This window comes from Haliaeetus albicilla, chromosome 12 (assembly GCF_947461875.1).
Source record: "Haliaeetus albicilla chromosome 12, bHalAlb1.1, whole genome shotgun sequence".
Taxonomy (NCBI): Eukaryota; Metazoa; Chordata; class Aves; order Accipitriformes; family Accipitridae; genus Haliaeetus; species Haliaeetus albicilla.
In genome coordinates, this window is record NC_091494.1 from 39,225,068 (window position 1) to 39,249,422 (window position 24,355).

General features: G+C 38.3%; 2 protein-coding genes across 7 annotated transcripts in view; one reads left to right on the forward strand and one right to left on the reverse strand.

The window, feature by feature from the left end:
* The first annotated feature begins 1,029 nt into the window (after positions 1–1,029).
* On the forward strand, positions 1,030–18,952 carry CEP95 (centrosomal protein 95). Of its 2 annotated transcripts, XM_069799303.1 has the most exons (22): positions 1,030–1,180; positions 2,681–2,809; positions 3,781–3,888; positions 4,807–4,920; positions 6,205–6,313; positions 6,789–6,898; positions 7,652–7,780; positions 8,036–8,250; positions 8,661–8,730; positions 9,394–9,440; positions 10,642–10,763; positions 11,091–11,220; positions 11,401–11,515; positions 12,339–12,517; positions 12,798–12,890; positions 13,773–13,923; positions 15,077–15,237; positions 15,724–15,798; positions 16,317–16,469; positions 17,555–17,701; positions 17,799–17,870; positions 17,940–18,952. In XM_069799303.1, the coding sequence occupies exons 1-22, from the start codon at positions 1,159–1,161 to the stop codon at positions 18,114–18,116; spliced, it is 2,628 nt and encodes an 875-aa protein (XP_069655404.1). In that variant the 5' UTR covers positions 1,030–1,158; the 3' UTR covers positions 18,117–18,952. The 2 variants fall into 2 exon arrangements, with proteins under 2 accessions (XP_069655404.1, XP_069655405.1); XM_069799304.1 differs by lacking the exons at positions 8,661–8,730; positions 9,394–9,440.
* Positions 18,953–20,258: 1,306 nt separating this feature from the next.
* Positions 20,259–24,355, reverse strand: part of SMURF2 (SMAD specific E3 ubiquitin protein ligase 2) — a 67,854-nt gene continuing 63,757 nt past the window's right edge. Inside the window, exons 19-21 of one of the 5 annotated variants that reach the window (XR_011327273.1) lie at positions 23,757–24,184; positions 22,554–22,666; positions 20,259–22,341 (exon numbers count right to left, since the gene is read on the reverse strand). Coding sequence is in view for 1 of the 5 variants with exons in the window: in XM_069799305.1 (XP_069655406.1) it covers positions 24,085–24,184 (100 nt within the window). In the remaining 4 variants the exon portion in view is untranslated. Of the gene's footprint in view, positions 24,185–24,355 lie in introns of all 5 variants that reach the window. The other 4 variants (XR_011327274.1, XR_011327271.1, XR_011327272.1 and 1 more) reach the window with 4 other exon arrangements.

The window sequence follows — 24,355 nt, forward strand, 5'->3', positions numbered from 1 at the left end:
TCTTTTATTAAAGCAGTATGTGCGTTTGGATTAAATATCTACAAGTTATGGCCATAGACTGTTACAGCTAACATTATCACTGATGTTTACTTGCTGCCAGTCATTGTTCTTGGTTGTAACTGGGATCTCTGCTGCTTCTGTCATGCTCCAGGAGTTTAAGGATAAGGGACACCATTATTTCTAGTTCTGTGTGACTTAATGCAACACAGAAATTCCAGAATTCCTAAGGAGCAGGGAATACCGCTGCTCAGTAAGGAAGATATAATACGCTTTCACCATCCACTGTCTCCAAAAACCTGTATGCTAGCAGCTAGCACAGGAAGTTTCACTAGACAAAACCTCATAAAATCTTACTTCTAGTAAAGGCTCTAACGCTCCTGTATCACGCACAGAAGCTGTCACGTTACCCCGCGTTCCCAAGCAAACCTGCATCCCTCGCTCTCCGTCCGTAGGACAACCCCGTTAATGGAAACAAACACCCCCACGCCGGGCCTGCAAGGTCAAGTGCTAGAACCTTCCCCCGCCGGAGGCCAGCCCTCTCCCCACCTCATTTTGCTTGTGAAAACGCCAACAACCGTCTCCCTCAAAGGGTGACGAAGGCGGAACCACCCCGGGCAAACCCCCACCACCGCCTTACGGGCCCGGCGTTTATGGCGCCGCCATTTTACACCGCCAGCCGCCCTCAGCAACCGAAACGCCTTCCCCGGCCAGACCCCGGTCCTGCCCAGGGGAACTCAGCGCACAGGGACCGGGGTCGTGGGCGCGGAGAGGCCCCGACCCCGCGGGAGGCCGGCGGGGCCCTTCACGCCGCGGCGAGGGGGCGCCCGTCACGTGACAGAGGCGCGGTGGCTGCACCAGGAAGCGGGGGAGGGGAAAGCCACGTGACCCGCGCTGCGGCGTGGCTTTGAGGCACAGGCGCTCTCTCTTCCCCCCCCCGTTTCCATGACGACCGTCCCCGCCACAGCCCACAACAGTAACGCCGGCGGATGCTTGAAGAAAACAGCGCCCGGCGGGCGGGGGCGGGGCCTTTCCGCGGCGCGGGCACGCCCCTTCCGGCGTAGCCTGCCCAATCAGCGCGGAGAAAGCCGAGAGGGGCTATTTAAATTCCCCGGGGGCGGGGCTGTGCCTGCCGTCCGTTGGGGCGCGAGGCGCCGTGCCATGGGCAGTGCTGAGGAGAGAGGTAGGGGCGGCCGGGGGCTCCTGAGGAGAGCGTCGCGCGCCTCTTCCCTCCCGAATTCGCTGCCTCCGCCGCTGGGGCTAGATGGTGGGGCGTCCCCGCCGCCCTGCGGGGCCTTGCGGTGGGGCGGGTGCGGGTCTGGGTTTCGGAGGAGCAGCAGCCGCCAGCCTTCGTGGCCTGAAGGGGCGAGGGAGGCAAGGTGGCGAGCTGCCCGTTCTCTCCCCTCTACCTTGTCATCTTCCTGCTGCTCGTATCGCTAACACTGTCCACTTTACTCAGATATGCTTCTCCTTAAAGGTGTCCTTTTTTTGCGTGGTGGCTTTTTCAGCTCTTTATGTTAACCTTCTTTCCCCTTCCGTGACACTCTTAAATTGATACAGCTGGAGAGGAACAGTAACTGAAGTTTCTAAGACATGTCAGTCTGAAATGTAGGAGGTGCTGCTTTAACCTTTCATACACCTGAGACTATTAAAATGTTAGGGTAAAGTGATTTCTGGAGCTGAGTGAAGACTATGGAGCAATGGAAAAATAACACTCCCTGGGTACAGAAGAGTAAAAATTGTACGAATTAATTTCTGTTGTAGTAATTATATACTTTTTTCCTTCCAAAGATGACTTATCCCTTCTCTAGTAATTTGAAGTCCTTGATAGTACTTGTTAAAATACTGTTTTGTTTGCAAAAGTAACATGGAGGGGGAAGATCTGACCTTAAGAGATTACAGACTAACAGACATGAAGGCTTTTTTTTTTGTTCCTTTCAAGTTGATGTTTGAGTTGCGTGACAAAGATGATGGTAGAGGATATGTATACTTCAGAGCACTTTGAATTCAGGATTCAAAGTTTTGGGAAAATAAGGCTGTTTATGCACACATCTCTCTGTACTTAACATAGCATGAAGTTGGTGGGACCAGCTCCGTATTGTAATCTCTAAACAGCAAACTAATAAAAGTAGTCCTTGAATTTAGCTTTCATGAAGAACACTTATATTAGCAGTGTTGTCATTGCCTAAGAGTATTAGGGAAACTGGGCTTGTAAGAGAGAAGCTCATGTTTTTCAAAAAAGTATACATAATGTCTGATTTTTTACAAAAGATGTATCAAAGCTTATTTTGTCAAGTCCTTCAAGGTTTGGAATTCCTGGTTATGCAGCAAGATGAAACTTGCTTTCTATTATGTGGAAGAAAAAGTCAGCTCCCCAGCCTGTGGCACTTTAGTACCCTTCAGCTCTCAAGTCCAGTTGTGCTGTGACTGTGTACTTGAACAAGATACTGGTGTGTATCATTCCTTACTCTCTGTCCATGTTTCCATCTGAAGTAAACAGGGCACGGAGCAGAAAGCATACAACATGTTCAGTGTTTTTGATGATTGGGATAGCATGACTGGGATTGACCACATATGGTGGAGTCAAAGACACTTAAACGGGCTTCATCTTGCACTGTAACTAACCATGTCTTTATTTCTGTGTCTTTCAGTTCTGACATTAATATGTTTTACTTCCTAATAGATTGGGTTGATGTTGCCAATGATCTTTTAAGGAGCTGTCACATAAACCAGCACATAAAGTATCTCTCTGAATGTGGTGCTGATGTGTTTGTTTGTCTTTATGAGTCGATCTTAGGAGAAAAAGTACCAGGTGAGAATGTAATTTCTAAACCTGCTTATTTTTTTGGCTCTGTATTTTGTAATGAACAAATTCAAGTTTGCAAAACTTACTGCAGATGTAGGGGTTTTTAATGTATTTGTATCCTTCCAAAGAAAAACATAAGATTGTAATTCTTTAAGAAGATTTAAGTAATATTGGCCAATTTTTTTGACTGTTATGAATGGCAGCTATGAGGGGAGTTCACTACTATAGCTACAGCAAAACTTTTTCTATTGTAAATTAGGTCTTGAAAGCCATACATAGGCACAGTACCTTTGAAGGGTGTGAATTGGCTCATTTCTCTTAAAACAGTGTTAATACTGAAGCCTGTTCTCGTAAAATGCTTAATACTTATAGCCTGTCAAGAGCTAAGCTGTGATTTAACTCTGGTTTAACCCAACTTCATTTGACTTCAGTGACAATAATAAGCAAGGGCTATGCAATTATGTATTTGTTTGCTTTATGGTAAACTGTTGTGTTTCGGAAGTGTCAAGACTCCTACTTGCAGAAGGTAACTGCAAGAGGTAACTGGCAGCTATTGGTGGTAGAAGTCCTGTTAAATATAAGCCCAGAACTAAAAATAATGTTGCTCCCAATTAAGTAGAATGCATTGCAGTCCAGCTGGTCACTGACAGGGGAAGAAGTGATCTAAAGACAAACTGCAATTCCAACTTGATGATCTGAACTAGATGTGTGTGAAGGAATTAAAGTACTTTAGTCTCTGTTCTTGAGTTTAATACTTCAGCTGATAAAATCCTCACAACTTCCAGTGGGTATTCTAAGTTCGTACTCAATATTTATGAAAGATTTCATACAACCATATGATATTTGGGTGTTTCACCAAGTACACAAGGTATTGGAAAAAATACTAACTTGTAAGTGAAAGTTCAAGTACTTTAGTCAAAACATCTGCAATAAGCTACCCATTTAAATAGCCAAAATCTAGTATTTATTTTAAATAGATTTCATAGCTACTCCTAGAAGCCAAGAGGATGATGCACATAATGTACAAGCGGTAATAGATTCCCTGGCATTGGACTATTTGCAGGTCAGCTTGTCGCACATCACTGGTAAGTACTCATTTTAATGTAGACAAACACCAGCTGAATATCTGTGTGGTTTAATTTAAACACTTTATAAGAACCATATGTTAAAGCATACTTTCATACTTGGATGAAAGGTCTTTTTCCTGTAGTGAATGTCATCAAAACACTAAACCCTTGCCTCTGACATCAGGTTATAAATTTAAAGAGCAAGCAGAGAGCAAATAAGAGCCATCTTGTATGACACAGACCTGTAAGAAACGTTAAAGTTAGCAATCAATCATGCTTCACTTGTCTGCTAAAGTGTTTCCTTAAGTCTGTTACTGGCTCAGTGGTTTTTTTATATACTAGGTCAAGCTTGGAGACTGGGTTTTAAAACATGAGCCTTGAATTTCAAACTTGTTATTAAGTTTTAAAAAGTCAGTGAGTGAAGACTTGAACCATGTTGTGTCTGTCCTTTGTACACAGATAATAGCTTTCATTGAGTATTCATATGTACAGTCTCGTATAACATAACCTGCAAAGAATGAAAACTGCTTGCTTGATATGAAATATCTCTTTCTAATTTGGTACCTGTACTGTATGGCTGGTATTTGTAATCCTGCCTGCCGGTCCACAGACTTGGTTCATGCTGTAGCTAGTATGTATAAGAAAAGATTAAATACCAACTATCCCTGAAAATACCCTTGATTTTTTTTGTGTGTGTGTGTAAGCAGGTTTAGCATCAATAAACTTTCAATTATTAGAATTGAAAATATGCAACTTCAGGAAACTTTTAGGATGCCTTAAGCTTATATACATAGCCATAAATAAGTGACCAGTTGTCTTCTGAGCTGACACCTTCACGAAAATTTCCAAGCACTCTTGTCCAGAAAAGTCCTGCTTTTGAGAATTTTTCTTCTGCCAAGTACTAATTATTAATATGTAGCAGTACCTTCTCTTCAGGTGAGAACATCGTGAAAGGAGAAAGGGAATCTATCAGAAACCTCCTTGAAATATTTGATGGTTTGTTAGAGTATCTTACAGAAGAAGCCAGTGAATCTTCTTCTCAGAATGGAGGTGAGTAGACAGATGTCCTCGTTTAAGGTATTAAGTTCTGCTACTACTATATTATATTATGAACAGCTTACTTTTTCTGTTTGTCTGCTATCAAGTTAGCTTGCTGAGGGCTTTGTTAGGTTCTCATGACCATAGTTCTTGGTGTTCATGGATGGAATAGAGCTCCCATAATAAGTAAACACTGTTTCTTGGCTATTCTCCTCACTAGCAGCTATAGGAAATGAATCCATTAGAAGATACAAGCTTTGTGAAGCCTTGTTTTGGGATATCCAAGGTGTTTCCAGTGTAGCAAAGATTTTTTTGGTGTTTTGTCTTATAGCCTTGACAATGCAGAAGAGTAGAAAGACTGAAACTGACCATGGGGGGAGGAAATTTCAGTGGCTAAACTGAGTATTTACATTCCTTATTTTCATAAACAATAATTACTAAAAATAGATAATTTATTTTCCCTAAAACTGGTTGAAAGGCAACAATTGGACAACATAATCTTTCTGCTTCATTCTTGTGGCAGAAGCCTACTCCAGACAATTCATCCTCTGTTAGTATGCTGCTTTTCAACTTGTTAGGCAAATGATTTATGGTTAGGATTCAGGGAGGGGAATGTTGACTTTAATTGGAACAGTGAGCATACATTGCTTTACCAGGAGACAAATAGGGGGATGACTTAATCTTTCCTGTGAAGTGGGTCTTGGGAGCAGATCCATGGCAGAGGCCATTTTGAGGAAAATGCTAAACAGGGGAAGAGAAGCTGCTCAGCTCTTCAGAGGCATTACTGTAACTGCAGACCGAGTACTGGTCTTCCTATCTTAGAGGTGATAAGAACTGTCATCACTGGCTGTTGCACCCTGTGAGTAAAGGGGAGAGCACTTGGTGGCTGAGACAGTTGCCTCCTGTCCTATTTCAGTGTGAATGGCAGAAAGAAGGCAGTAGCAATTTTCAGTGCCTGTACTTGTTCTTTTCCCTTCTCTCAGACTGCCAGTGTTGCTACCCAATAGGTGTTAGTGGCTCCAATTTACTAGTTGGAAGTACAGGATTTAATTATTTTGAGGAAGAAGAAACAGGTTATTTATAATTGAAACAATAGGGTATATGATAGTTGTATTGCTTTTCAAAACTTACCATAAAAGTTGCCCCCCGCCCCCCAAGGGGGGGCATTGCATGTCAACATTTTAGATATCATTATAATGTTTTATTACACTTAAACTGTTTTGATGATATTGGCAATAATACCTGTTAGTTAATAGGTAGTTTTCCTGAAAATAATTGCCCCTTAATTATTAACAGATGAGGCAAACGTGCTATCCAATAATGAAATTCAAATTACATCTCAAGAGCAGCTGGAAAGCAATGCTGGTCAACTTACACAACCTTCAATGTCCTCATCAGTTGAAGGGTAAGAACAATACTGAATATTTGCATTGACAGTGACTGACTATCTTTTTGTGTATCTGTAGAGAAACTAGTAGGGTTTTAATAGTATGCAAGTAGGAAATGTACTGATTACATATGTCAAATGGAATGTGAGGTAACTTTCTCCTTTAGTCCAGCAGCAAGAGGGCTAAAATTAGATCCAGAACTTTTTTGCTCTTGAAGAGTGCTGATGGCATTTTGTTTTAAGTTTACATGTGGAATGAAACAAGTTGAAAACTTTGTCTCGTTTTTAAATGATTGTATTTCAGTTAAACTGCATTTGATTTGTTTTCATGATTTATACATTGGCTTGTTTTGTAGAAGCTGGTCTCTTACATCCTACACTGCAATAGCCAGCTACCTGTAGTAGAGTTGCTGCTCTTCTGCAGCTCCATCTTGTGGACTGAAGCGGCAAAGACTTTTAGAGTAAATACTTCATGGCTTTATGTTCCTCTTAGGTCCCAGTCAGAATTTTTTGTTCCATCTGGTGACGTAGATGGATCAGAATCCACCAGTGAATTAATTAGACTTGGAGATACTGCTCATTCATTTTCCAAGAGAGAGGAAGGTAAGCTTGGGTGAAAAAAAAAATCTAAGACTACTCTGTAGTAGCATTTCTAGGCTTTTTTGTTATTTCTTTTTTTGAAAAGTTATTTCCTTCAGACAAATACTTTGTTTTGAATTCTTATTTTACAAAAAAACCCCAAACCACAATAAGTAAATGTACCTGTAGTTAATCTGGCTGAAGTTAAAATGTAGCTTTCTTAAAGTATTCCAGACCTTATTTTTCATGACTCCTGAGCTACATTATCTGGATGAAGGTTTGTTGTTCGACTTCTAATTCAGTTCTCCCTACAAAGGCATTTTATTTTGTTCAATAGAATAAAAGATTTATGAAGCCTTTAATTTATTTCATTTATTGCAGTATAAAATGTATTATTTAAGACTGTAAAGACACTAGTAAGTTCATTCGTAAAGAAGACATGTTAGGAGTGTGTGCCATTTAAAAACATAATGGGTGGTTCTGGAACAAATAATGTGTAGATGACTTAAATGGAGTTCATTCCTATTTTCCTATAAAAATATTCCTATTCTTAGAGGTGATTAATCTCTCCAAGTAGAGACATAAAGAAATATTGTGGATTATGATTTTATTATTTAATAGAATTACAAGTAGGAATTTAACAGACCTATTTTGATCATAGTATGGATTGCTAATACCAAGTTATTAACATACCAAACATGAAAATGGTCCATCTAAAGAGTTCATAGCAAGATGCTTTATACTCTTAATTTAATCTTTTTCAAATACCTCTTCTAGAATACCAGTTGCCTGAGTTGCTACCAGCAGAAAAGGACAAGGGAGTGGAAGACTCTAAAAACTCAGAGTCAACATTACCTAGAGAGTTCTCTGAAACTGAAAGGGCCATTGTAAAGGAAAAGAAAGATGGTGAGTATTCATTCTTCTGACAGCTAATCTACCTGATTTTGAGTAATGGATGTAAGGTACTAAGGTAGTATAGAGAAGCACCTTAGTCATGGATAGAAACACTTTAGCTATATTTTGAAATAAATCCTTTTCAGAAATTTTATATTTTAGATATTTAGATACTTCTATTTAATATGTACGGACAATATACAAAACTAACATTCTGCTTTCACAGATAACACTTAAACTTCAAGTTCTTCGTATTTGTCTCTTAAGGATCAATGGAGTCTGTTCATACCACTGAACCTCAAAAAGAGAGTTTGAGTGCCAGTGCTAGAAAACTTGGGGAGCCTATACAGCAAGCTATTCCTTTGCTACCACCATTTCAACCTTTGGAAGCCAGACCTCATTATCCTGGATGGAGAGATTATTACAGCTCAGACAGCCAGTCAGCAGCTTTGGCTAACAGTCAAGGAATGAAAATTCCTACTGTAAGTAAAAACCTGTCGTTTGAGAGATATATATATTTTTTAAGTAATTAGTACTGCTTTCGTTTTAAAACCTTCTAGTATACTTACAGAATGGGAGTAGTTGGTCTCTGAAGAATGCTTCTGAATGTGTTGGATTTTATCTTCAGTTCAAAGAATTTTTGATTGTGGATTCATTCTTCACTGAGTGTCCACAGAGGAAGTTAGAGGGATGTGTTTATTTTATACATACACATCTCCATAGTCAATGTAACCGCACAGTTTACAATATAGTAAACAAGATAATTATAGTGTATTTTTATTTATCTATAAAATCAGCATTGATTTTTCCATATGCAGACAATCCTAATGTATGACCTTCCTGTCAACACTCTCCTGCGAATTTATAGAAAACATGTTGCTTTTCATTTCAGCTTGAAAAGTCACTTACACAAAAAACTGAAGATGTTTCTGATAGTCTTCCTCTATCAAGGAAAATCCCTGGTGAGAGAGAATTTTGCTTCCTATAGGGTAACTCTTAAGTGTCAAATGTTGCATTTATTTTTATTGGCACTACAAGAAACATGGTTTTGAAACTACTACTGCATTTTTTTATTCAGCCGCAAGTTCATATTTCTATCTCTATTTTATAGAGAAACAAAAATAGGTTACTCTTAAGCTGTTCACTCTGCTGGACAAAAATAATCTGTGTCCCCAGTTCAACTTCTTTCTTAGTGAATCCAGTTAAGATGTGCCTATACTACAGAAATCTGTTCTAGCAGGTAACTCTCATGCCTGAGCTTATTCTGAGCAGAGAAACATGGACCAAACAAGTCAGTTTCAACTCTAGGAAAAATCTATTAACTGCTATTGTAGAAAAGGTTTAGAAGCTAGTTTTCAGTGCTTATTTTTCTCTGTTGCCTGGGAAACACTGGTTACCTTTCTAGTTTCCATAGCATTCCCATGACACTGAACATGTAAAACTTGAGAAATTACCAAAATGAATGTCACAACTGTGTAACCACAGTTGGTTTGTCATTCTGTTCTCTTTGAATAATTTGGATCCAAAGGCCATGGATCACATCTTTTGTTACTTGTTCTCCACATTAGTAGGCACAGTGCAGTCTATGCTATCAACTAACATTTATCTGTCATCTGCTTCTGCAGTGGGAGACAAGGTGGTATCAAATGATGCTGAGGACAACGTGGCAAAGGTAGATGCTGCATATTTACCTTATTTGTTGAAGTTCAGTCAATATTTTTGGATTTTTGCTTAATTCTACTGATATCCTATGGCACTTCTGGGCTTTTTTTCAAACCCGCTTTTGGCTTGCTTTCTTTAATATACAATCAGTGATGCAATGTTGCTAGACTATGACTATGTACAGTTTGTAGGTCACATCAGTTCTTTCTGGAGGTGTTTGCTCCAAGAAGTATGTGCCAGTACCTGTAGAGTTCTAATTTATCACAACCAACCAGTTACTAGTTATCCTGAGTTTAATCAAAGATGTATAAAACACAAGAGTACAGTGACATCCTTTCTCTGAAGTGTATCAGTATTCTAAATTAGTAAGAATTTTGTTTTTTCTGGGGTTGTTCATACTAATAAAATTCAGATTTTGCTCCTTTTCTAAAGATCACTAAACTGCCTGGCTGTATTCTTTCATTTTATTTCCTTGCACTGTCCTTTGCTTTTCAAAAACTGAATAATGCAAAACCCACAAATTGATCAGCAGATGCCATTCTGTGCTTGTAGAAACATGTCTGTGTAGGAAGCTCCTTGCTCTGGAAAACACTTACTTTGCCTTCTGCAACCACAAGAGGTACTCACAGACTTCATTTGTTCCAATAGTTTCAACAGCCTTTACTGCTACATTGTCTGTTTAAAACATTGTTGCTGTTTAAAACTCATTTTCCACTGGTGTGTTTGCAAGTATATGCATGCCAACCCCAAATTACTCCAGTTTGAACAGATAAGTTACCAGGCAGTACTAAACCAGTGTAACTAAATGGCATGAAGATCTAAGTGGTTTTTTTTAGTTTGCTGTGAATTGCAGCTTAGTCTATACTCAGTGAGGTTCAGCTTACTTGCATTACTTGGCATTAGTCCCAGGCTAATGAGGTAGTATGTAGGGATACTCATATAACTTAACCTAGACCTTGTTCTTCTGATTCAGTGGTTTAGCTGTAGATGATTCTTGAACTGACCTTCTATACTTCTTTATACATCTAATTCTCTAAAGCACACTATCTTCAGTCAGGGATCTGGACATATAACTACTTTTATATATATAATAGGGTTTGAGATGCTTCTTCTATAAAAGCTGTTGTAGGATCTCTCTACTCACATGATCTGTGGTATTCCTGAGCTTTGCTGTGAAGATCTTAAAAATCTTAATTTACTAATTTTCCTAGGTTCCTTGGGTATATGGGACTTCTACATCTGCTTCCTCTTTACATCAAAAACTCTCACTACATGCTGAACAAGTAACACGGACTCCAAGACCTGAATCTAGATATTTGCCTAGAAAGAAAAGGCAAGTTCAGTTTTTTGGTACTGAGCCAAGCTAGCACTTCTATATACATGGCCACCCAGGTGCCCCCTTGCTTCACCCCCCCCCCCCCAAGATCTCTTCCTCCTCAGCTGTATGACAGTGAAAGATTAATTTTAACAGAAACAATTCCTGTTTCTCCTGACATAACTGTATTTAAGAAAATGCGTATATAGGCATTTACACATTCAGCTTCTACTTAATCCTATAAAAATGCACTCACGCAAAAAGTGAACTGGAATTATATGAGGTAATGCTTATCTTCAAGTTTTTAGAATAGAAATGAAAGCTGTCTGTTTTCTGTTTTAGCAGATATGAAAATTCCACCCCTGATTCACTTGAAGAGTCTCTTTCCCCCAGAACAACAAAGCAAAAGCTATCTGAGCAAGACCTTCATAAAGTGTCAGAAAAACTCTCTCACAGGTTAAATGAACTAGATTCAGTAAGTGAAATCTATTCTTTGTTGTATCTCAGCACACTAGCCTTAGTAATGATAGCGGAGAGAACCAGAATATAAATTAATATTGATGAAAAGGAAATCTGCAACTAACACCTGACTTCAGACAGTTCTAAATTTTGAATGAACTACTGAACCTGACCCCTCAAAAAATCTGTCCAATAGATGTTAAAGAGAGCTTTGGGTGGGCACACTGGAGAAGAAGAGTTGACAGATGAAGACAACCTGTCTCAGCACAGTGACAGTGTCATGGATTATCACCGAAGGAAAGCTGAACGAGGTAACAATTCTTATGTCACTTAAGTGTTAGGATGGAAAGGAATATAAAAAAAACAAACCAACTTCTCATGTAAAGCTGAGTACACTGAACCACTCCTAGTTAGTTATTACGTTTTGTATTGTTGGTTCACTTATATTTTGTCTTGGATCCAAACCTGAGCAACAGTAATAATTACAATTAAGTTCCCATTTAACACTTAAATAGCTGCAGTAAAACTTTACTAAAAATACAAGGCAAACACAGCTGCAGTAAAAAAATGTACAGAAAGTGGGGGGAGGGATAGAATGCAAGCTCATCGATAGGACTGCGATTCTGAAATGAGGGTCTATTCACAATACACTTCATTGCAGATTCTTCTGTGCTGAACACTAGCATGTACATCCGGGCATCTTACAATCATATTGTACAGTGTGTGTGTGTTGGTGGCAATATGACTGAATAACCACCCTATGTGTACAGTAGGCTATAAAGCTATCATATATCTTGATCTAATCCACATGCACAACATTATATTGCAAGATGGAGCTGTTTGTGACCCTGGCACATAGAGTCTCTCCCCTTGAGCTACCTTCAGTTGTCTTTGCTGCTTTTTCCTATCTTGAATATCTCCTGGCACCTTTACTATTATATAAGCCCTAAAATTTGTGATTTGGGGCAGGGATAAATCTGAAGGCAAAGGCTTTAGCTTTTTATGACTTAATTGGCACTAAACTTTTTGACTCCTATGCTGTATGGGGTTTTGGGGGCTTTTTTTCCTTTTGTTTGGCTGGAGGGTTTTTTTTTGTTTCAGGTTAGATACTCAATGAATCGCCTTTCCTTACAGACATACCACATCTAAGGTACCCAAGCAGGCCACGATCCCTTTCTCCACCCTCACCCTCATCTCAACATCAACTCTTTTCTGAGTTGGAAGATAAACTTTGCAGTAATGGAACAGGCCAAATAAGAAAATTACACAGCCAGCTGCAAAAAGAAAGGGATGAAAGAACAAAAAAAGCAAAGGTAATTTCTAGGTTAGACCTATTGGTCATTTTTGCCAACAGTTATACTAAAAGCATTAAAACTGAATGCTCTTACTTAATGGGGGGATCTGGCCTACTTCAGTAATTTTGTACTGTTGTATCTGTAGACTGCTGAGGAACAAGACTTAAACCCCAAATTTTGCAAAAAAAAGAGTTTAAAGTAGAAGAAGCTACTTTGCCCTATACACTGAACAAGTTAATGAGGTGGTCATATGGACTGATTATTTTTGCTGAAAAGTCCTCTTATTTTTATTTTCTAGATGGTTGCTAAAGCTTATGAAGATGAACTAAGAATTTATGAAGCTAGGGAAAGGCTCAGACTTTCCAAGCTCAGAGAAGTCATCAAGGAAATGGTATGTGATGCACTATGGTGACTGTTGGTTGTGTTTTGTTTTTTTTGTTTGAAATTTGTCTAGATGATCTGTCCAGACACTGGATATGTCTTTTGGGTACAAAACCTCTTTGAATTCCAGTGTCATAGCTACAGCACTGTATATTATTAAACTAGTAAACGGAAGGACAGCTTTTCCTGAGATAGGTAGAAGCAAGGGACAAGTAGTTTTAGACATTTTAACACTTCTAATAATAACCTGTTCTTATGGGTAACTTAACCACCATGCTTTTCACATGAAGTGGTAACTTCAAGACACTCAGATTTACAGAATTAAAGCTAAGTGAGCAAGTAGATAGCTTCCATAGACTGTCCTAAACTTCTCCACAGATGGCACTTCACACACACATCCTGAACAGCTAGGTTAATAAGGTTGGAACCCCTGTACACTGTAGGCAATCTGCTTAATATTGTCATAGTCTTTTTAGCTACTTTAAAATTTGGGTTTGTGCAAGGATGATTCTCTAATGTTATGAATATGGCCAAGGGGTTTTTGCTACTTACATACTACTGGAACAGCAAAGAGCCTAAGCTGAAAAGCTCTGACATAACACTGTAGGCTGCACTGGCCCTTTTCACACCTTTGTAGAAGCAGTCCATAGGTGGCTGCAGTAGTGTTAAGTGCTGCAGAAGAGCTGATGTTATGCAATAGTGAGATTTAACCTTTATTTGAACCCCGACCTGCATTTGGTAAATTCTGGCCTTCTGGAGAATCCAATTCAATACGTCCAAATTCTCATTCTAAAGTTTCAGAGACATTTAAGTTCTGATACCCAAACTATGTGATCTATCAGTCTTTCCCTTCTCATACCTGTTCTCCATCTGTTTTACATCTGCTCCTAAGGAACAAGAATACAAAGAAAACATCTTTAAAGAACCTCCAAAAATGCCTCAGCCAGTGAAAGTTTATTCTAGAAAAACCACACCTCGGAATCCCAAATACAGCCAGTGGATTCCAAAACGAGGGACTGCGAAGCCAAAGAAAGCAGCTCCAAGTAAGAACTGCAAAACTATACTTGGTGGAAAACTGGCATCTTTTGAAAGCATGTGTTGAACTCCAAGAATAAAGGCATCAGTCCAACATATACCAGTCAGCTGTAGCATTTTCCCTTCTTATGACCTCTATATGTCTGGATTTTTGTTAGGGAAGATAATGCTTTAAGTAAATGTAAACCACTAATGCATGATCAAAACCGTGACCCATTTGCTACCTCCTTAAAATCCCTTGGATTATTTTCAAGGCTTATTTCCATTACTGCTGCTCCTATCCTTGCTCTACTGTAGTGTGAGCTCAGTCTTCTTTTTTTTTCCTTCTTTTTTTTGTGAGCATGTATCAGATTTAAAATTGGGCCTTTGGCTTGAGCAGACTGGTGCTGAGCTATGTACAAGTATTAGAGCAGAATCTGTCAACTGCTATAATTTTCCTTTCAAGACCCTGCCCTGGTGGTGTTAATGCTGCCACTGGTTTTGCTGAGCAAGTGTTGCTCCAAGAACAGCCAACATGCAAATCACAGGCTCAGTTTTGGTAAACAGCATTGTGCATGCTTATGTATAAGATCATGGTATAATCCCCTACATATCTGAATGTTGCTCAGGTACACTGCCTTATTTTTTTCAGTGTTTAAAGGGCATATACTTGGTTAATACCCATTTGTTTTGTTTCCCCATCATCTTTTCCTGCCAGAAAGATCAAAGATGTAATGGGAATGAGCTGGTTGCAAATCAGTTTATTTTACACCTGTTTACTTGACCTGGATCTGTCATTACTACTGCTGTATTAGCATTATTTAAGTTGCTGCAACCAATGAGAGACAAAGAAATCACTGATTAATGATGGTCAGAACCATTTGAAGAAAGAAGGGGATACCTGTCTTAATTGGATGTGGTGGTGGGAGGGAAATAACTACAAAAGCAGTTCTTCAACAGAAAGAAAAACCAAATAAAAACAACAAAAACTTGGGATTACTTTCTCTGCTGCTGTACTGACAGTTCTGCTGGGTTTAGCCTGATGACATAACAGCAGCATGGTACTTTTATATAGTGTTCAATCTAAAATATTTCATAACTTAGGCTGACACTGTCTGGAAGAATTTACCACTGAATGTATTCTCCAGGAATTTATTGCTTACATCTGTCTTTACCTTGTAGTGAAAGTAAGAGATGATGACCTCCTATTTCAGCTACTGGAAGAGTTTCCCCACCTACATATTTCCCACCATACTATGAATAAAATGTGGCAGCAGCAGCTTGCACATACTGAACAACTTAAGGCAGCTTCTGGCAGAACTAGACCAAAACTCCAAAATGAAGTAAGCATTCTTATTCTTACCTTCTAAGTGTCAGCAGGGATAGTACCTCTGACAGAACAGTTAGCAGTCATCAGTTTTTATTGCACAATAAAATCATCTTAACTCTTTGTATGCGGCATAGATAGGGTACATGCACACCCAAAGCACAATATGAAAGGATGTATGCCTGAGCTTGGTTGAATAGGAATGTACATATCTAGACATGTGAGTTCAACTTTTTATCAGCCACTTGAATATAATGTTCATTTTTTATACTAGTTTATCTAGTACTGTCTAGGATTGCTATTACTTTTTAAAAAGCATTTTGTAGTTTCAAGTGCTAATTCTGAACAGTCTTTTAAACTAAAAGTTAGTTACAAGATACAAAAGTTGGGAAGTCTCAATGTAAAAACCAAAACATAGCAGAGGAGCAATGGTTAATACTCCTACCCACAAGTGCCTGTCCTGCAGAATGACGGAAGTAATGAGCTTTTTTTAAATCTCCAGGTTCAACAAGCTCTGAAGAAGCATGAGCTTCTTGTTGCGATTATTAAAAAAGATCAAGACCATAACAAGAGACTGGTATGTTCTTTGAAGGCCATTTGATATGTAATATAAAAATTTCATGTTGAGCTAGTTAGAATGCATATTCCCTGGTCCATGAAAGTGGCTTTTTATCTTACAACAATTTTATGCCTCTTGAGTAGCTGTGGTCTCTAATGCCATGTAATCTGTTTGCTGTGTGGCTACTGAGCTCATGGGAATGGAATATTATTATTACACTGCACTGTTGCTTTAAAAGTGCAAACAAATTCTAAGCATGTGCAAGGAGGAGAAACTTTAGGCTCCTGGTGTTGCTGGTAAAAACACCAGCTACCATGGAAATGCTGACTCCTTCTTTATATAGTGCTCTTGATGGTACTACTTTACTAAATCAGTGGTGACTAAAGCTTTAAACCATAAATGCAGTGTAAAATCGGGGTAGGGAGAAGGTCCTTAGTGAAGAACCCTGTTTATTTAGCAATGATTAACAAAGCTTTGCCTGCAGCAAAATATGTATTGGAAGCTTGGTGGTCTTACAGCTACTGTTCTCCATTTAGCAAGAATTTAAGCAACGTATCTGCCGACAGAAATGGGCTCAGAATAAAGTGAGAGAGAAACGCCAGCAAGTTGCTCGAGCCAGGAAATATTATGAAGATTACCGGATTCAGCTGCGTGCCAAGATGATGCGGGCTAGGACACGGGAAGAAAGGGTAAGGACAAGATGTCTTTCTCTGCAAGTGTGGAATTCTTTTTTGTTTGGACCCTAGTGCTGAGGACCCATAGTCTGGTAGTTCAAATAATGGTACAAGTAGCCAGACAGCAAGTTAAGTGAACAGAGCTTAGGAGCCAGGACTAAATGGTTGGTCACAAGTGGTCAAGGCCACAGATGACAAAGTTCCTTCTTTGGAAACACTGATACAGTTTAGGGGAAACCACTGTAAAACAAGAAAGGATGCTTTATGGGGTTAAGAGAAGGAGAGAAAGGGTGAAGTAACAGTATGGAAAAACAGGGCTGGTAACATGAGAAATTAGGGAAATGAGTTTTCAGAAACAGTAGGATTAAGAAGTTGTTCCTATAGTTACTATCCAAAGAAAACAATCTAAATCTTCAGTTAAGGAAACTGATCAAAAAGACAGCTTTGTTGTTCAGTTAAAGAGGACTTTTTGACAGATATGATCTCTAATTAGGGCTGGACATCAGCTAAGAGAAGCAAGTAGAGTTATTACACTTTGCAAGAGGAGATACACAATTTTCACCTTTTAAAACAAAAGATTAGAAGTTTAGTGTGTAATCCACTATTAGTGATTTGAGAACTGTTTGCCTCAAGCTGCACTGTAGCTGGTAAGTGTTCTTTTGTACAAATGGAAAGCCTGAGTACAGGCTGGATTTCCTGCTATTGGAAATCTGGATGAAGGTCCTGAAGTTAAACAACAGAACACAGGGTGGGCTGTAAATCACAGTGTTTGAAGACCCTGGCTTGCATTGCCAGGTTGCCTGAAGTGATTTTAAAAATATAACATAGATTTGCTGTTCTAGCCCCTTTCTTAGTCATATCACTGAGCTGACATGAAACATTTATTTTATCTATCAATTTCAGCTAAATGAGTAAAACAAATACAGCTCAGCTGTATCTGTAGCACTGTTACTAGATACAACACTGTGTACTTTTTCATGGGCAATGACCTATCTTCATGTGATCACCATTCTGTCAGGAGATAAAGCAGCTGAAAAGTGTAAATGTGTACTTAAAAGAGTCTGGGAAAGTTTTAGGTTTGCTTTTTTAATTGCTGGCAGATATTTAAAAAATTATTTGAAGAAGGCTTAGAAATTCAGAAGCAAAGACTGAAGGACCTGAGAGCATATGCTCAAGAGAAGCATGCTGAGCAAAGGAGAGTGCATCAAAATGAGTTGGAGTCTATGGAGAACTATTACAAAGATCAGGTAAGGCTTAATCTCCATTAAAGACAGTTAATACTTTTTTACACTAGAAGTCTTTCCTTTCTTTAATTAGTTCAACTCATGCACATGTTATGCTTAGTTTTCCATGCTAGCAGAAGCTTTATCTCAAGAACGCCAAGAAATCCAAACCAGAGAGAAAGCACAAACACAAGTAAGTATTTTTAATTTTGTGTAAATGTCTTTTCTTTTTACATGCTGTGCTAATGTCTATTTTCTTTAGATGCTACAGAAAACAAAAAGAGAATTAAGATCAAGGATGGAAAAGGAAATACAGCAACTGCAAGCAGCAATAATGCAAAGTGATGATGACACCTTTTTTCAAGAACTAGAAGCAGACAGACTGAAATCTAGACTTCAGATGGCTTCCTTTCAGTATAGCAAAAGCCATTTCTTGTAAGACTTATGATAACAATCATTGCAGTTCTCTCTGGCTAAGATGATGAGAATCTTTGAGAGCTGCTGTATCAGGAAGATGGTGTGTGGCTGTTTTTCTCTAAAATACCTGGTCTGTTGTTTTGACATGTCAGAGGTGTAGCTGCTGGGATCTGGGATCTCCACAGCACTTTTATGATCACCAATAAAGTGTTTGAACTACTTTCTCTGTTCTTAGCAAAGCTGAGATAATGTTGAGCTCCATGCAAAGGAAGTGGGATGAAGTCAGTGTGCTTTAGTGAAGTTAGTGTAGTGAACAGTTGAATGCTAAGCCTCCTCTACACCTGTGCTAGTTCTGTTGCTGGAGTTGAAAAGCCACACTAACACCATTAGCCAGAAATTACTGGATTGGAAAGCTCACAAAGAACAAAAAGATCTTTAAAAGAACATCAGTGGTTCAAGTTTCCTGTGAAAGGACAAGTTTGAGAATGCCTGCAATAAACCTGACATAAAAATCAGTAATTTAAATATACTTAAGGGAGTGCTATGTATGCATACTATGTTTACAGTTTTGGTGTTGCTGACATGTTAAATGGCAAAGCATATGAAGTACTACTTCCTATGCTACAAATGTATTGGAAAAAGTAGTCTGAAATAGAAAACAACATTCTTCTAAAGCAGTAAAATACAGGCTTCTGCAAGAACTGAAACCTGGGAAGGACCTCTGGACAGCATTGCTAACTATTTTCAAGAGGGGTATACTAATTGGTGTATGGTCTGTAGGTTGCTGTAGGTATTGTAATTGTTGGATTTCACACGGGGTTTTCAAAACTACATAAAGACCACAGGTAAACAAGCAAAGGTTTGTTTCAATTGATCTGTTTCAAAAGGGAGTCACAGCAATGCTATATACAAATGGACAGGCAATAAAAACCATGTTTGCTCTTAGAAGCAGATTATTTGGACAAAAGTTTTGCAAGGGTACTTACAGTTAGTACCCTGTTTAGGTTTATTTAGGGAAAAGCAGATTAGTTCCAGTTCTGTCAGTGTGAAGCTAGAGTAAGTAATGATTAAAAATTCCAGTCAGCTTTACTTTACTTCAGGTTGTAAGGTCTGCTTCTAGGCAGAGTAGGAGCTGACAGTAGGTACTACACCTATCTTTGTAGAATCATCATGTGCTATAAAGACTATGTTGTTTAGTAGAAAATTCACATTTCAGCAGCCCTGCATTATGGGCCCTATGAGATGCAAACACAGAGGAATGAATACTTCAACTGAGAACAGACTACACAAAATGAAGCTGATAATTAGTGAAGCCCATTACTGATATATTCCCCTCTGTTTGACAAAATTGCAATTTTTAAATAGTTTATCTTGGTAATGAGGATGAACTAAAGTGTAATTTTAAACAGGCTCTACTAGAAGAGTTCTTGCTTAAAATTGCATGTGTGAGAAGTGATATAAAAATACTGGAATTAATTGCATTGTATATACAATATTTAAAACTTACCATGAGATGGTGTCAATTCTATAAGAGAGAACACACTCAATGAATTTGGACTCATGCATTGGGAAGAAAAAGAAAAAAGAACAAAGCAGGAAAAAAAGCCCCCAGCAGCTGCTTTAAACAAAACAGCTAGCAGTTAGAGCATGATATACCTCACTTAAAAAAAACAAACCAAAACCAAACCCCAAAAACACACAACAACAAGCCGCCACAAAAACAGAACCCCACACCCTGATTTTCTGAACAACCATTTCCAGGGAGTTGCTATAAGCCTGGCTAATTTGAAGCCTTTATCTAAGGGACAATATTTACCAGTTAACTTGATCAAATTTAACAAGTATTTACCAAATTTATTTACCTTTTTTCTTCCCTTAAGGAAAATGGTTTAGCTTTGCTGAATTTTGAGAGAAGACATCTGTTCACCAATGCTGAGATAAAGTCCTTGCCAAGACATGTGTACACTATTACATGAAAGCCAAAAGTAAGACCTTTTTCATTTGACTAGAACATTTAGCACAATCTTTACTGTAGGTAACAGCATGTAGAAAGACAACAAGTTCTAAGTATTTTCTCCTGAAACAAAGTTACTTAGAAATTGTATTGTTACACTTTAAATATTTAATTAAGAAAAACTTAAAACTTTTAAAACCATTGATGCTGTGACAGTGCAAACAGCATACAATTTATTGCTCAACTTCTGCATGGGTACATACATTAAGTACTTAAAAACCATTTTATACAGATTTTTTTTTTGTTAAAGCTCATGTAACAGCTGGGTGAAAATACAATGATACCAATGCTAAAACACTCTGTAATAAATACAATGGAAATGATAAACTAAGAACTGTCAGTTTGTGGAGGAGTAATTACACTTGTATAAACTAATTACAACTACAGACAAAGCTCTGAGGATGTGGTAGAGCCAGAAACCTACTACATAGTGTAAAGTACAACAAATGGCACCTGTTAACTATATGGTGCTGTTTAAAATCTGAAGCAATTGTAGCATGCTACATTAAGCTGTATGATGCATACTTATGATATAGAAGCACAGCTTTTACTTCCATCAATGCAGCCAGTTTAAACGCACCAGAAGTTCAATACAGATGTAGTGTTGTAGAACAAGAATTTAAAAACGGCTTGTGTGCTCTGGACTTTAGTACAACACAAAAATTTGGTACAAATAAATCAGTTTAGGGAAACTGAAACTATGTGCAAAAAAAAAAATTAGAATACATACTGTACAAAGCACCATTACAAAACTCTTTACACCGAGAAATTAAATCCTCTGAAACTCAACTGTGTACTGTATATTTGAAATCTACAAAAGTCACTGTTCATAATTAAACATTCATAATGAAAAGCAACAGCATAAAACCATGATGTGACATCTCTCTAAAACAACTAAAGACTGGATAAAGTAAAACCCAGTAAGAGGGACACATTGAAATAAATATTCACATTAATCATGGGGTGAAAGTCCAAGGTTAAAATGCAATATTAGGCTTAGCACCTTTTTGAGGGGAAAGTAGCTGACATGATCTTGAAACAGAATTTTGCAAAGGAATCAACCCTTTAACATTTTCAGATAAACATCTGACTAGGTGATGAGGTGCTTTAGTTAAAGCTCTCAGTCATTATGAAGGTAGAAAGGCACTCAAAATACTTGGTATATTCATCCTCATCTGTCAGCTATGGAAAGACAAATGTAGATCTGTCTAGTTTTGCCTGTAATATATTAAATTTAAAATATTCATCTGTGGCAGTTAAAAAAAATTCTCTATGCTATACCAAAATGTTTGGTAGAACAAACAGATGTACTGCTAAGGCTGCTGTGAAAATGAATGGTATTTATCAGCTGATCTAGAGTCTATATTCTGCAGAGCTCATATCCTCCCTCCTCAAAAATGCTTTTATGACATAAGGGTGGCCATAACTATGCGTTCAATAAATTCACCAGCCTAAGCAGGCTGACAGGGAGAAGGTTCCTGGGAGGTGGGCATAGATGATGTGGTGAGGAGACACTACAGAGACGGTCTTTAAATAGAGCTGAGGTGAGCTGTCTGGTGCAAAGGGAACAGCAGCATATCTCCCCCCTTTAATCACCTAACAGAGTCCTGACTTCTCCCAAAAGCTGGATCAAACTGGATTTTACATTTTCATGTTTCATGACCAGGGAGGCTGCAGCCATAGCCTGAGCAAGAACAGGGAAAAAAACCAAAAAAACCCCCAAAAAACCCACAACCCCAAAAAAACCCACTTATACAGCACTGGAGCATCTATCCTGTGAACAGTGGTCAGAAGAACCTGTCTCTGTAAAGTCTCTGGAAATAGTAATTCACATCATACCTCAAAACTTGCAGGGGGGTGAGAAGAGGTCTTTGGGAGTGTCTAAAGCAGTGGTCCCAACCACAGGCAGCAGTACTAAGAAACACACTGGGCAACAACCTACTTCCTACTTTGTTCTCCCAAGCAACCTGGACAGATGTAGTGGTAGCTTCTCTGGTAACAGTATTATCTGAAAGCCGTGAGTTAGGGATCCCAACTGTAGACACAAAGGTACCAGCCATTTTACATGAGTGCAACAGTCCCTTGAAATGAAGAAAAAAAGGGTCTGATATATTTCAAACCTGGCTGTCAAAGTAAGTTTCTTGGCTTTATGTTTACATCCCTAAGTAGCCTCATCTCTGCAGCCAGCTCAGAATGGGAAGTAAGTCTCTTAGAAAAAACCTTCCAGCAACAGCTGTACAAAAAAAAATAAAAATCACATGAACATGTGGATTTGGCTCACCAGATTCTTACCACAATTCTACAAAAGTAGTCCATTGCCCACTATTCTAATACACAACATCCAGTAGTAGTTTACTCACTGTGGCAGTCAGATTTGGCAGAACAAAATTAAGTTCAAGCTCCATAGAACAGACAGAAAATTAGCTAGTTCACTGTGTGACTTACACTGCAAAAATGGAACAGCTCTTTACATCCCATTCTTATAGCATTTTCAATACCCTTGACTTTCTTCTCATTGGCAGTGTAAAAATAGTGCAGATTTGATGATTAACTGTAACCTAAGTTAAAAAAAACACAACACTGATTGGAAAAAAACACTACTTACTCCAAATATTTTCACCGCTGAGAGGAGAATGCCACCATCTCTTAAGCAGACTGATTTATCTACACACCACGAGCAGATCATACAGATCTTAACTGAAAATTTCCAAACTAACTTCAAAGTTCAGTTCCCTCTACTGGTAGTGCATTTTATTCCCCTTTGAAGAGATCAACCCATGTTATAATTCATATATATACTTACTTCCATCCCTACAATCAATAAATTATGTGCTTGTAAAACCTCATTTTCAAAGCACATTACACATATTTCACTTAATACACCATTTTTCCTTAGTTGTAACTTAAACCCACATGTCACGAGCAGCTAGACAAAGATTACAACATGTTTTACCTGATAAATCTTTAGCATCAAGAAATATATAATGTGATTTGGCTGCATTCAAACAAACTTTGGTTGACTGGACAGGATGGGTTCTGAAACGAACTGCTGACAGGCTTCTGCTGTCAAATATCACCTCATCAGCATGCTTAAAAAGTTGAAAAATGCAGTGTTTCAATTTAAAGTCAAAAGCAACAAAAAATACTCTTGACAGACTTGTTAGAAAAATGCTGTTTTAAAAAAATCAAAACTTCTACTGTTCATTAAAAAAGGTCTATTCCACATGTTAACACAAGTACTGTACCAAATACAGTATGTGTCACTCACACTAGAAATTTTGTTTAAGGAATCTGACAAATGATATAAATAAGACCCCAAAACATTGTATTTGTAATTCATGCTTGAAAAATATAAAAAAGCCCCCTGTGGTAACATTTACGTTGAATTTACATTGCAGAATATAATGTTTTTACTATAAGAAAATGCAGTTAACATGTAAGTGGCTTTAATTAAAAAGATTAATGATTCTTTCAGCCAATTTTATGCGAAGTTAGAATAATCCAAAATATTTTTTCCAAAAATAGCAGGTATAGATGCTGTTCAGTATCATACATTTAAAACAGGCTGAAACGTGACTTGTACCGACTGCTGAAGTTGTGTCTTGGTATCTGAGAATAGAAATCAGGTAGGCAAATATAATAGATTACCTTTTACAAAAATAGTAGTAGTCTTTAAGTATAGAATACTGCTTAACTGTTGAAATGTAGGAAAAGTCAGCATTCTGTATGTTCAAGATATTAGTTTTTAATAGCAGCTGAATGATCCTATGGCAGGAACCACAGAACCTATTTTCTTGAAATAAAAAAAAAAAAAAAAAAATTAAAAAAAAGTCCAAAGTTGTCCTTTCCCTCCCAGTGTCCTAGTGTAGAAAAGGGAAAGTTTCCTGTATTTCAAGCATCTCTTGAGTCTTGGCTGAGGGAAGGGCTTTCTGGCTGATAGGAGTATAAATAGAGTCTCAGGTAAGCCTGTGAAGGGTCATTCCACAGCAAACCCACATGTTTCTTCAATGGCAGTTAGCAGCTTCTCGTATAGCTTGTCATAGCTTTCGTAAGGAGGAATGTCTATTCGGTTAAAGCTGTGTGGACAGAAGGCAGAAAAGTTTCAGCTGTCTGGAACTTCAGGCATCACCTAGCAAAGTTCTCTTACACTTCATTTAATGTACTTGAAATGATGACAAAGCAATACTTAACAAGGCCAACAGAACTTCATATAAATAAAAGCAATCTCTAGTTTTCACACCTTTATG